The sequence below is a fragment of the Gracilinanus agilis genome, chromosome 2 (assembly GCF_016433145.1).
Source record: "Gracilinanus agilis isolate LMUSP501 chromosome 2, AgileGrace, whole genome shotgun sequence".
Taxonomy (NCBI): Eukaryota; Metazoa; Chordata; class Mammalia; order Didelphimorphia; family Didelphidae; genus Gracilinanus; species Gracilinanus agilis.
Genome location: NC_058131.1, coordinates 438,448,223 through 438,460,869, shown reverse-complemented (window position 1 = coordinate 438,460,869; position 12,647 = coordinate 438,448,223). Strand labels below are relative to the sequence as shown.

General features: G+C 37.1%; 1 protein-coding gene across 1 annotated transcript in view; it reads right to left on the bottom strand.

The window, feature by feature from the left end:
• KLHL3 (kelch like family member 3) overlaps positions 1 to 12,647 on the bottom strand; it is a 127,318-nt gene that overhangs the window by 40,545 nt on the left and 74,126 nt on the right. Inside the window, exon 4 of the mRNA XM_044659935.1 lies at positions 9,495 to 9,644. Coding sequence (XP_044515870.1) covers positions 9,495 to 9,644 — 150 coding nt within the window. The remainder of the gene's footprint in view (positions 1 to 9,494; positions 9,645 to 12,647) is intronic.

Sequence of the window (12,647 nt, the reverse complement as noted above, 5' to 3'; positions counted from 1 at the left end):
TACAAACTGAGGCTTAAGTGACTTGCCCAGAATTGCACAGCTAATACATGTCTAAGCTTGGATTTGTCAGGTTTTCCTAATTCTCCCTCTGATGATCTATCCATTGTAACACTTATCTTTCTGGATTAAAAATAATAGAACCATTAGAATTGAAAGCATCTCAGTGTGATGTACTTAGAGACTCTCTAAGTACTTCTGGTCAAAAAAATTTCATTTAATTTCATTTAAGGGGAAAATTATAAAAAGACATGGTAAATTAACCCCTAGTTTCAGTAAATTTCCAAAGGCTCCATCATTTTCCCTGTTACCATCTGCAGTGTGGGGTAATGTAGGAGTATTCACCGTGCCTGAGAGATGTTCTCTGGTTGTCCATGGCAACCCATCCTAGGGTGATGTTATGGTTGGTATATGTGTGGGTTCTGAAATTATGTTGTTAGCTATTCTGTCTTGAACACGTCAGTTTTATCTCTGCATACAGTTTTGTTGGGGGTGTGGGGACCCCTTGTCATCCTCCCTGGAAACTAAAGAGAGTAGCATTCCTCTAGTGATGTGAGACATGAGGAAAGGGGACAGTGCAGAAAATTATCAGAAGCCTGCTCCTTTTACCTAATATTCACCATCTTTTTTCTCTCACCATCCAAACTATTTCTGAATGCCCAGTTCTCATCAGCCTACATGGATTGCAACAAATACACATTAAAGCTTCCCTGGAACAAAAATCTTGCTGGTTACTCCTTTTGGTCTATACCAGTTACACATTTATAGTTTACCTCTATCTAAAATGTGTGTATTCCAACATTTTATGACATTATCCTATTTCACTTCTAGGCATATACTTTCAGAAGGTTTCTAAGAAAAAGAAAGACTCTTTATACATCAAAACATTTATAGAAGCACTTTTTTGTCAAAGAATAGGACTAGAAAAATAGTCACTGCCCTTTGATTGAGGGTTGGCTTAACAAACTGTGGTACACTAACGTAAATGACTTCTAAGAACTTAATACTTTTAAGAACTGATACAAAGGAAGTAGAGACCAGCAAAAATATGGTAGAGTATGAAAAAGCAGTATATAGTTCAGTTTTTCCCTACATCTCCTCCAGCAAAGATCTAGGAAGGGCATCAGACTCGGTAGGTACAAGAAAGTAGGTACAACAAGTAGGAACAGGAACAAGAGCCCACCAGCAGCTGTGTTGCTCTGATTCCAGAGTTGGGTCACAGATCCAAGCATGGAGGCAGGAAAGTTCTCAGATTAAACCTGTGGCTGCATACTATGGCAAGAAGTAAATCCAACTCATACCTGGACTGAAATCATATGCTGGTCAAGGAACAAGAGCAGAAGTACAGCTCTGTAGCACTGACCCCATATAAGAATTGCAGATTCCATAAACAGACCCAAATTGGGGAGTGAAAGACTCAAAGAATTCTAATTAATGAAATGGCAAGCTATGGTTCCAGAGAACTGAAGATGAAATATGATTGATAATAGACAAGATGTAAAATTTTTAGACATAGTCAATGTATATATTTGTTTTAAGATTTCCTTTTTTGTTTGTTTGGGGGGGGGCTGGGAAAGGGAAGGAGAAAAAATACTTATTATTGGTGAAAATTTTTTTTTAAGATATAGAATTTCACCTAAAAATAACTTCGAAGTTCAAGTGAGCATAAGGGGGAGACTGACCTTTAGTTAAATTCTAAACATTCCTAATGAAAAGATAAGAGCTGAGTAGAAACTTTGAAATATAAGCAAAAAATTAAAAAGAAGAAATAAAAACTACTGGAAGGAGTAATACAAAGATAAAGTATTTAAATTCTAGTGGAGTAGAAAAATGTATCCCTTAAGAATCTTAATGTCTTCAAATGTCTTAAAGGAGTCCAATAAGACAGAGGGTCTAGGAGTGTTTTTGATGTTGTGATGATCTTAAAAAAAAAAGAAGAGAGGAAAGAGAGAAAAGAATAGAATCAGGAAGAAAGGGGAAGAACCAGAATATGTAAGTAAAAGACTATATACATACAAGGAGGAAGAGGTAGATGAAGCAGACATCATGTGAAATTGACTTTCTTCTGAACTAGAGTTTGGTGTAGAAATATATTCAATTCAAAAGGATTAACTAGAAGGAAGTAGGAATTGAGAAAATTAGGATAATAGGCTCAGGGGAAGAATTATCCATAAGTAAAGAAATAATTCTAAAATTAAAGGGTAGAACAGGAAGATGGTTTCGACCAGAAAGGAGAAAAGAGTAAAAACCTATGATGGAGTCTTAGCTGAAAGGAAGAGAACATGGCTCTGGGGGAAGAAGCAGATGGCATCTGGTGAGCGCATTTCTCTCTCTCTCTCTCTCTACTATTTTCTTCCATGCAGAGGGGACCAGGAAACAAAGAGAGAAAAATGTGAGAGAACAGGATGGAAGGACACACAATTATGATCATAACTGTGAATAGGAGGAACTTATCCATAAGAAAAGACAGCAGAAAAAAATTAGAGAGCAGAATTCAATAATATGTTGCTTACAATAAACACTTGAAATATAAATATTCACAGAGAGTGAAAATGAGGGGTTAGATCAAAATATTCATTTCACCTTAACTCAGAAAATAAGGATTTAAAAAAAGAAGGAAAGACATGAAAACAGCAGAAACAGATTTCATTAAAAACACGGAATCTACGTTATAATTACAATTATACCACAGAAAATTAATGTCGACTAAATGACAAGGTGTCTAAATGGAAAAAATTAAACACATAACATGGGAAAATAGACAATAAAGTTATTATATTTGAGAACATCCTCTCAAACTTAGACAAATCTAATAAAAAATAAACAAAAAAGAAATTAAGAACCTAAGTAGGATTTTAGAAAAGGCTAGCATGATATCTCTCTAGGGACTAGTATAATAATAGGAATAGATATGAGTACGGATAGACATAGAAATGTGTGTATGTATATACAGACACATATACATATATATGTGCATTTATCAGAAAATTACTATGAATTAAGTATAAAATCCTCATAAACAAATGCAGAAATATTAATTACATCCTTTACTAACCACAAAGAAATAAAATTATACATATTAAAAGGCAATTGGAGGGGGCAGCTAGGTAGCTCAGTGGATTGAGAGCCAGGCCTAGAGATGGGAGGTCCTAGGTTCAAATGTGGCCTCAGACACTTCCCAGCTGTGTGACCCATTTGCCTCATCCATGCTCTTCTGTTTTAGAGTTGTTACTAAAACAGAAAGTAAAGGTTTCAAAAAATACATAATTACTACTAAGGTAAAAAGGAAAAAACAAATACACACCAAAAGATTAAAAATGGATATAACAAAATTTAAAAGTTCAGACAGGATTCACATGAGGAGATATTTTAATTGCATTGCACATGTTTTTGGATTTCTTCAATGTCTGATCAGTTGATTTTTTTCCCCTTTTCTATTACTTTCTGGATGAGAAAAATCAAAGGGAAAATGTTTGGGATCACTATGATAATATAAGAAACCAAAGACATCAATATAACTTAATAATAAAAAGAAACAAAAAAATAAATAATGGGGACAAAATAATGTCATCCAAAAGAATTGATGGGTCAAGGGACAAATCATTGAAACAATAAGTAATTTCATCAAATATAATGACAACAATGGGACAACAAATCAAAATCTGGGAGATGCAACTGAAGGGAAAATCTTATCTTACTTCGCTCTGTATCAGTTAATACAGATCTTTCCATGTTTCTCCCCCAACTAAAACATAAAAGTTAAAATTCCAAAAATCAAGGGCAACTTTAACAGAATCGAAAAAATTCAATTAAAAATAAAACTAGGGGTTTGTCTTTTTTAAAAAATCAATAACACAAGCCTTTAACTCAATTAAAAGAATGTGGGAAATGATATTACCAGTATCAAAAATAAAAAGGAAAATTCACAATAAATGGAGAAAAAAAGTAAATATTTTAAAGTTATTTCAACCAACTGTATGCCAATAAAACTAGGAACTTAAGGTAAATGGAGTTACCAAAATTAAAAATGCCCAGATAAATAGAACAAGAAATAAAGAACTTGAATAATTACTCAATCTCAGAAAAAGAAATTGAGCAAACCATAAGTAAACTCCCAAAGGAGGAAAAAGCTAATTTGCATTTACAAATAATTCTATCAGTCAAAAAATTAATTTGATTATTATACAAACTATATGCATACATAGAAAGAACACTACCAAATTCCCCTAATGATACAAATACAATTTTGGAACCATCAATAATCCTACTGAATATCAATGCCAAGTTTTTTAATAAACATTATGAAAAGAAAGTATAGAAATATACCAAAAACATTATATAATCAGGTGACATTTATACCAAGAATACAATGTTGGTTCTTTCTTAATTGGTAAAACAGTACTTGAAGTACTGCTTCCTTGGGAAAGAAAAAGCCAGAAGGGCTGACCTTGGCATGCAGAAATGAGTCAATAAGCTTTTTCTCAACTGTAATATTGGCACTGTAAGATAATATAAGTAATGGGGTCACCAGGGATATTAAAATTCAACTATGGGGTTTGTGGGAACATTCTCTGGGATGTAAGAGAGACTAAAACTGATCACTGAAGTCTTGTACAGCTACACCACTCCCAACTGGAAAAATAACAACCAACTGTCACTCTGGCCAGAGGCCTTGAATTAACTGACAAGGTAACAAGGTGAAATTGGGTTTTAATTAGAAACAAGTAAAAGGAGGGATAGGAATGACTACTCTAAAATCTTAACACCTAATAACAAAAACCAAAGGGACAAGGAAACTCTTATTCACTACACTAATTTAAGCTATCTAACTAACAGGGCTCAAGGAGCTATACTGGAGTCTCTGGGTTTCTGCCTCATACCTGGAACCTGCCAGGTTTGAGTACAGCTGGGGCTTTTGTGGCTTTGGGATTTCTCACTGCAATCCACTGATGATGTCTGGATGCCAGGAGCTACAGTTGTCTCAGGAACTAAGCAGTAGGGGTTTTGCTTGAAGCACTGTCCTCTTTTCTTGTTCTTTCCTTAAATGCCACACCATACAGGATCCCAGGGGAAAACAGGATGCAAGGTGTCCTTTGCTCTGAGTTCTCCCAGGCTGGCAACAGTTTTTGCCTACCACTAATGGAGTCCACACACAGAACACACATAGACTTCCTCCTCCTTCATTCCAACCTGGAATTCCCAGCTCCAGCTCCTTCCTGCTAGGTACTTCCTAATCAATATATAATCAATACCTAATAACTAGCTAATCTAATCTTACTCATAACAGCACCCATAAGGAATTCTCAAGGTGCTTGGTCTAAGTGTGGGCACAAACTAGGCCCACAGTCTTGATTTTAAAAGTTGTTTCTTTTGACAAGACCTAGATTCTGAGACTTATCAAGGGACGAGGGGATGAATGAGCTTCTCCAAATATCCAAAGCCAAGCAAGCTCCATAATCAATAAAATTAGTCTCCGAGTCCTGCATGCCTTTAACCCAGCACATGCAAGGAATAGGAATATTTTAGAGGAAAGAAAGAAGTAGATGCTAATTATTCTTCACCCTTCATGTTTGCCCTTACTACATGCAGATAAGCCTAAATTTCCAGAGAAGCAAAAGCCACATAAATTCCTTCTGCCAAACTGGAAAACTTCAGCCTCGACTTGGGCCTCGAATATAGCCAGATATCAGATTGCTCAACTTTCTTGCATAAGTAGACACAGCAACACAAAGTAGCAGATGGATAAATAACATTGTTCCTATTTCAAAATGCCCTCCTCCACAATAAGGTTGCAAGTAGGCAGTGCCCATCTCACAGATAAGGAAACTGAGGTTCAAACAGAATAAATGATTTGCCCATGGCTTACATAGCAAGGAAGTGCTGAAGTTGGATTCCAGCTCAGGTCTCCAGACTCCAGGTATCTTTTCCACTGTATCATGCTAACTCTCAAAGATGTATAATCATGAGTTTTCGAAAGTAAAGATAAACAGAGGAAAGATGAGAAAATTTATTTCCCTCCCTCTTTGAGAAGCTAGGGGCTCTGAATATGGAATACTGCACAGACTGTCAGATTCACTTGAGATACTATTTGGTTCTTTTTTCATAATAACAAGAAGCTTTTGTTAATTGTCTGGTCTGTGCCAGGCACTCTGCTAAGACCTAAGGATACAAAGCAAAGCTAAAACACCATCCCTACCCCAAAGAAGCTTACATTCCACTGGGGAAGACAGCAAGTTACTAACTAGGTACATATAAGATACATTCAGAGAAAATGGAAGGCAATCTAAGAAAGAAGAGCATTAGCAATTGGGAGGGGGTGGGTGGGAGGGAGGGAGTGGGGGACAAGAAAGACTTTCTGAGCAGCTGGGATTTGAGCTGAATTTTGAAAGAAGTCAGCAAAACCAAAAGGCAGAGACGATGGATAAAGCATCCCAGGCCTGGGGAACAGCTAAGAAAAGGTAGACATGGGAGAAACTGCATTATAACATGCATGGAGAGAGGCTTTATATGCCAAGAGAACCAACAACCATTGTAGGAAGATGACATGGTCACACATTTAGAAAAATCAGCATGGCAGTCAAGTGGAGGGTAGAATCTTAGAAGAGGGAGAGGGGCTTGAATCAGGAAGACAAGTTAGAAGTAATAATCTAGGTAAACAATGATAAAGGCCTTAACTATGGTGGTGGCTATGTGAATGGAGAGAAGAGCATATATATGACAGATAGTTGTAAAGGTACAAAAAGTTATTTAAGTAAGGGGTCAAGGATGACACCCACCCAAGGGTGTAAGTCAAGGTACCCTCAATGGCAATAGGAAATACATTTTCTCATCTTATCTTTACTTCTGAAAACCCTTGATTACACATCTCCTGGGAACAGGTGAGAGATAGGGGAAAGATAATGAGTTCTGTTTTGGACAGGCTAAGTTTAAGACATCTATGAGTCATTCGGGTTGAGATGTGCAAAAAGTAGTTGGTGATGCAAGACTGGAACCCGAAGGGAAAACTAGGCCTGGATGTATACATCTGGGGATTGTCTCATAGAGAGGAAAATGAACCTAGGGGGATGGACAAGATCACTACATAAGATAGTACACAGGGATATTAGAAAAGGATTCAGGATAGGACCCTGAGAAATACCCAAAGGCAGTGAATATGACATGGATGAGCAACCAGCAAAGGAAACTGAGAAAGAACAGTCAGGCAGAGAAACTGAGAAAGAACAGTCAGACAGAGACAGGAGGGAGGAATATCATGAAAATCTACTGAAGAAAGATTAAGAGGAGAAAGTAATCAAATTTCAAATGTTGCCAAGAAATGAAGGATGAAGAGTGAGAAAAGGACATTAAATAAGGCAGGTAAGAAATCATTGAAAGGCTCATTAGATTAAAGAGCCAGATCTCTGGATTCAGACACTTCCTAGTTGTGTGACCCTGGGCAAATCACTTAACTCCAATTGCCTACCCCTTACCATTCTTCTATCTCAGAACCAATATTTAGTAGTGATTCTAAAATGGAAGGTAAAGATTTTTTTGAGGTAAGAATATTAATTTATTGATTATAAACATCATAACTAATAAAGTGACAAAGGTCAGTGGTCTTCTCAAATGACCAGAGACCTTAAAACTTGATTAGGCAGCTTAACAAATAGAATTTTAGGAGTTCATTATTCATCGGCTCCCTTGAATATGCCAAGACATCTCTAATTGGTGAATAACTAATTAAGAGGTGAAGATTTTTTTTTAATTGGTAACTTTGGAAACAGAAGTGTCAGTTGAACAATAATAGGAAGTTGAACAATAATAGGAAGCCAGATTTTAGGGAGAAGGGAAATGGAGGAATAAATTGTAGGTGGCTTTCTTAAGCAAAGAAGAAGCTCCTCTCCTTTTCCAAAAATAGAACAGCTTGTATGGTTGGTAAGGTGAAGTAAAGGTTTTGGGTTTTTTTTTTGAAGATAAACATATTATGAGTGCTTTTGTAGGTAGTAAGAAAGGAGCCAAAAGATAGCATGAGATTGAAGACAGGAGAGAGAGTGGAGATATTTCACCAGGGTGGTTTCTCTTTTTCATTCCTTGTTACAGAAGATGATTCAATGGGCAGAAAATGTGGGAAAGATATACTCAGAAATAAAAGTGGCATAAAAACAAAATATCAGGGGGCAGCTGGGTAGCTCAGTGGAGTGAGAGTCAGGCCTAGAGACAGGAGGTCCTAGGTTCAAACCCGGCCTCAGCCACTTCCCAGCTGTGTGACCCTGGGCAGGTCACTTGACTCCCATTGCCCACCCTTACCACTCTTCCACCTATGAGACAATACACCGAAGTACAAGGGTTTAAAAAAAAAATCAGTAAAAAAAGAAAAAAGTGAGGTTTGAATACAACAAGATCTGGGTAAGCCCACATATAGTTTTGGTCACCAGCATCAAGAAAGAACTTGAATTTGAATTTCTCTTGAAATTACCCACTTTTTGTTATCCTGGTTCATGGTTTTTGGAGAGATCCTACCATCTACAGTGAATCTAAATGTCTCCTTTGAGACACCAAACCTTACCCAGGACCTGCAGACAAGGAGTAAGAGACTTTGTGTAAAATGACACAATTTACTTATTTTCTAAGTGGAGATGGCAATGAGCAACAAAATGACTAGAAGACAGTCAGCCATAGGAAGGAATGAAGGCTGATCCACAAACAAGATAAACGGTATCTGTATAACTATTTTCATTTCAGTCTTGATTGAAATAATAACCATATTAATCACAAAAGTTCATGTGTTTACAGTACTGTAAGATTTCTAAAATACTTAGCTTTTAACAGAATCTAAGAAAGCATGGCAAAGGAAGAGTGCTGGATTTGGAGGGAGAGGACCCAGGTTCAAATCCCAGCCCAGCCTCATATCACCTATGTGATTTTAAGCAAGTTACTTCACTTCTGTAGGACTCCATTTCTTCATCTATAAAATGAAGGGGTTATACTAGATTACCTCTAAAGACCCATCTAGCTCAAAATATGCAAATCTATATCATCTATTTTAGTTATGACAGTGTGGTATAATGAATAAACTTCTAGACTTGAAGTCAGGAAGAACTAGATTCAAATCCCCTCTCTGATTCTTAGCAGCTATGTGACTACCTCTCTGGGCCTCAATTTCCTCAGCTACATAATATAAGAATACCATAGTGTCTACCCAACGAGGAGTTGCAGGGCTCATATGAAGCTAATGTATTAAAAATGCCTTACAAGTTTTAAAGCATTGCTATTATTATTATTTTGTTATTATTATTCACATTGGATTTGCTAGGTATTCCTAGAGAGCTTTCCAGCTCCTATTTATTTCCCTATCTCAAACTTGCAACCTCTTAACCTTTCAGGTTCAACTAAATTCTATAGTAAGCCAAAAAGCATGGAAATCATAGAGGCCAGGAGTGGGGAAATTACATTCCTTGACCTGGAGATGACAGGACAGAACTACTGGTGGTTCTCAGTGGAAATGAGCAGCCTCTTACCTTGGGCAGGCTGACTGGAGTCCTTGGCTTAGTCCTTGGATTTTTTATCAACAGCCTTTGATCCAAAGGCAGCAAGTGGTACTTCATAGCTTCAATAAGGAAGTCTTTACATGTGTTGTTGTTCTTTATCAAAGCTTCTTCTTCAACTGTCTAGAAGTGACAATACATAAGTTAAGTGAAGACAATGTCTTCAAGTTCTATATTTGTATTCATACAACATTTCTATTTCCTGTAGCTACATATATATGTGCATCTTGTTTCTTTCCTAGTTACACAATAAGTTCTTTCAGGGCAGGTACTGTTTCCACTTTTGTGGTACAGTGGTATGTACAGAGTAGGCACTTAATAAATGCTTACTGATGGGATGTGTTCAGAAAAATCTGAAAAAACTTACATGAACTGATGAAAAATTAATTGAGCAGAAATAGAAGAATGTTGTACAGAATAAAAGCAATATTGTATGAATGTAAATGATCTAGCTATTTTCTCCAATAGTGATCCAAGACAATCCCAAAGACACATGATGAAAAACATCTGCCTCCAGAGAAAGAACTTGACAGGGTCTGAATATAGACCAAAACATACTATATTTCACTTTCTTTCTTCATTTTTGTTGTTCAAGATCTCTTCCACAAAATGACTTTATCATATTGTTTGCCATCACAGGGAAGGGAAAGGGGAAGAAGGGAAGGAGAGAGTTTGGAACTCAAAATTGTCTTTAAAAATAATGTTTAAAATGTTAAACATTGTTTTTATATGTAGCTGGAGAAAAATAAACTTATTGATCTTTATATATAATATTTTATTTTATAAATGTGTTTATATAAAACATACATTTACATATAACCTGGCCTAGAAGTCAGTATTCAGCAAATATTTATTTTTTAAATATTCAATATTTATTTTTAAATAGAAATTCATATTATTATTTAATTATTTGAATAATTAATTTAAATAATTTAAATTTAAATATTTAAATAAATGTTTGCTGAATACTGACTTCTAAGTCAGGTTATCTCAGCCTTTTAATGACATTTTTTACTGAATTATAATTTCATGAGAAATTTACAAAGAGTCGAGACCAGATAGTCCTTTTGTTTGTATAGTATTTCTGGATCTTTTGAAAAACAGTATTTTAAGAAAGCATTCACTCTGCTACACAACATTCTTTGTAATAGGATCCAGGCAATAAATTTCCACTTTGAGTTTATTTCGAGAAACATATTTCTCTAACTTGTGTGAATGGATATGAAGTGAAGCAAGTATAACCAGGAAAACAGTAACTCCAGTAATTGCAGCAATGCTTGAATTAAATGTAAAGAGCAGTCTGTGTTCAAGAGAATAGATGATAAATCATATAGGTCTTCTAGTGAGAGAGGATAGAGAACAAGCAAAAGAAGCATTTCCTATCTTATCACTCATGCCTGTTTGGTCACTTGTTTTGCTTAAACAAAAAAAAATTTTTTTGTTAGAAGAGATAAAAGAATGCCCTTAAGGGGGAGGAATACGCCAGGAAATGTCTGTGATAATAAAAGATAGAGTGTCAACATGGTATTTGAAAAAAAAGTCAGGTTTCTGGTTTCTTTCATTAGAAACTGACAACCACAGGATATAACTGGATCCATCTTTTACACTAGCCACTAGACACTATAGTGGCCATCAATGTAACCTAGTAATAACTTCTTTTTATTTCCTTTTGAGGGTTTCTGTTTTCTTTCATCCCTAACATATCTTATTTTGTTCTGTAAGTTGCCACAAGTTCTCTTGGAAGTTGAAAGGATATAAAATAAAATAAATGATAAAATAACATAATATAATAAAAGGGAATAAATATAAAGGGTATGTAAAGAAATATGAGAGGAGAGAGAGAGAGAGAGAGAGAGAGAGAGAGAGAGAGAGAGAGAGAGAGAGAGAGAGAGAGAGAGAGATGGACAGGTAAGCTGAGAGAAAGGTAGATCACAAACAGAGAGAAGAACAAAAAGAGAGGTAGGTAGATAGATAGGTGTAAATGAAAATAACAAAAGAGTCAAAGTAAATTCTGATATCAAAAAAGAGCTAAAGAAAGCTCAATCTAATAACCAGATACAAACACCTCATAATGAAGGTGCTGCTGACCACAGGGTTGAGAGGTCCTCAACTGAGACAAGAACTAGTCTCTGCCTTGTAGAAAGTTAAATGAAGCATTTAGTGGCAGTCTTATCTGTACTGTGGGAAAAGTACTTAAGAGAAGTGGAGAGTGGAGACTGCATTCTTACAGGTACAGGTTGACCAAGGGAAATGTCAGTGTGACCCAGACACAGAGACTGTCTATCAGGTGCAAGCATCCTGAGACTTCAACGTGTCAAATCCTGAGAGCTGGGGCAGTGCCAGACATGTCAGGATATCATACACTCAACATAAATTCAACAAGAAAATAGAGAATGGAAAATTGCCATTGGGTTATTTGGAAAATTGAATTAAAATAGTTGATTTCTTTTGAAAAAAGGTTATATATCCTACTCCTGCTATTCTTTCCTCAAGAATTTCTTTTTTGGGTTAAGATGGCGGCAGAGTAAGGAGCAGCTGCTCGATCTCTCCTGACCGAACCACACAGGACCCCTCAAGGGGAAATAAAAACGAGTCCAGAGGAACGAAGGAACCCCACAACAGGGCGCAGCATTGAAGGTACGCAGAATCGGGGCATTTCCACACTTTAAAGGGGTGAAACAGCTCTCACTAAACCGGGAGAGGAAGAAGCCCCTCCCCCACCCCCCACACCGCACAAGCGGGTAAACAGGACTGGGGCAACCAGATAATCACTGGCAGCCCCTGAGCCCTTACCTGTGCTCTGCAAGACGAGGGACCCCAGGTGGCTGGGACTTTCCCTGAGCGCCCACGTGGGTGAAGGCACCGCCTCCAGCTGGGACAAAGGCCCCTAAAACGCAGCCTTTCCCAAGCACTGAAGGCATCGCCTCAGGGGCAAATAAAGATCTCCAGCCCACAGACTTTCACTACCTTCTGCGGGGGTGAAAGCAAGCCCTAAGAGCATCAGCGCAGGCAAAGGCAGTGCCCTAGGCTTGAATAACCATCTCCAGCCCAGGCTTGGACCTCCAGTGAGGACCCAGTGCAGACCTGAGCGTGGCTGTGGAAGCAGCCCCAAAGACTGCTGAAGGA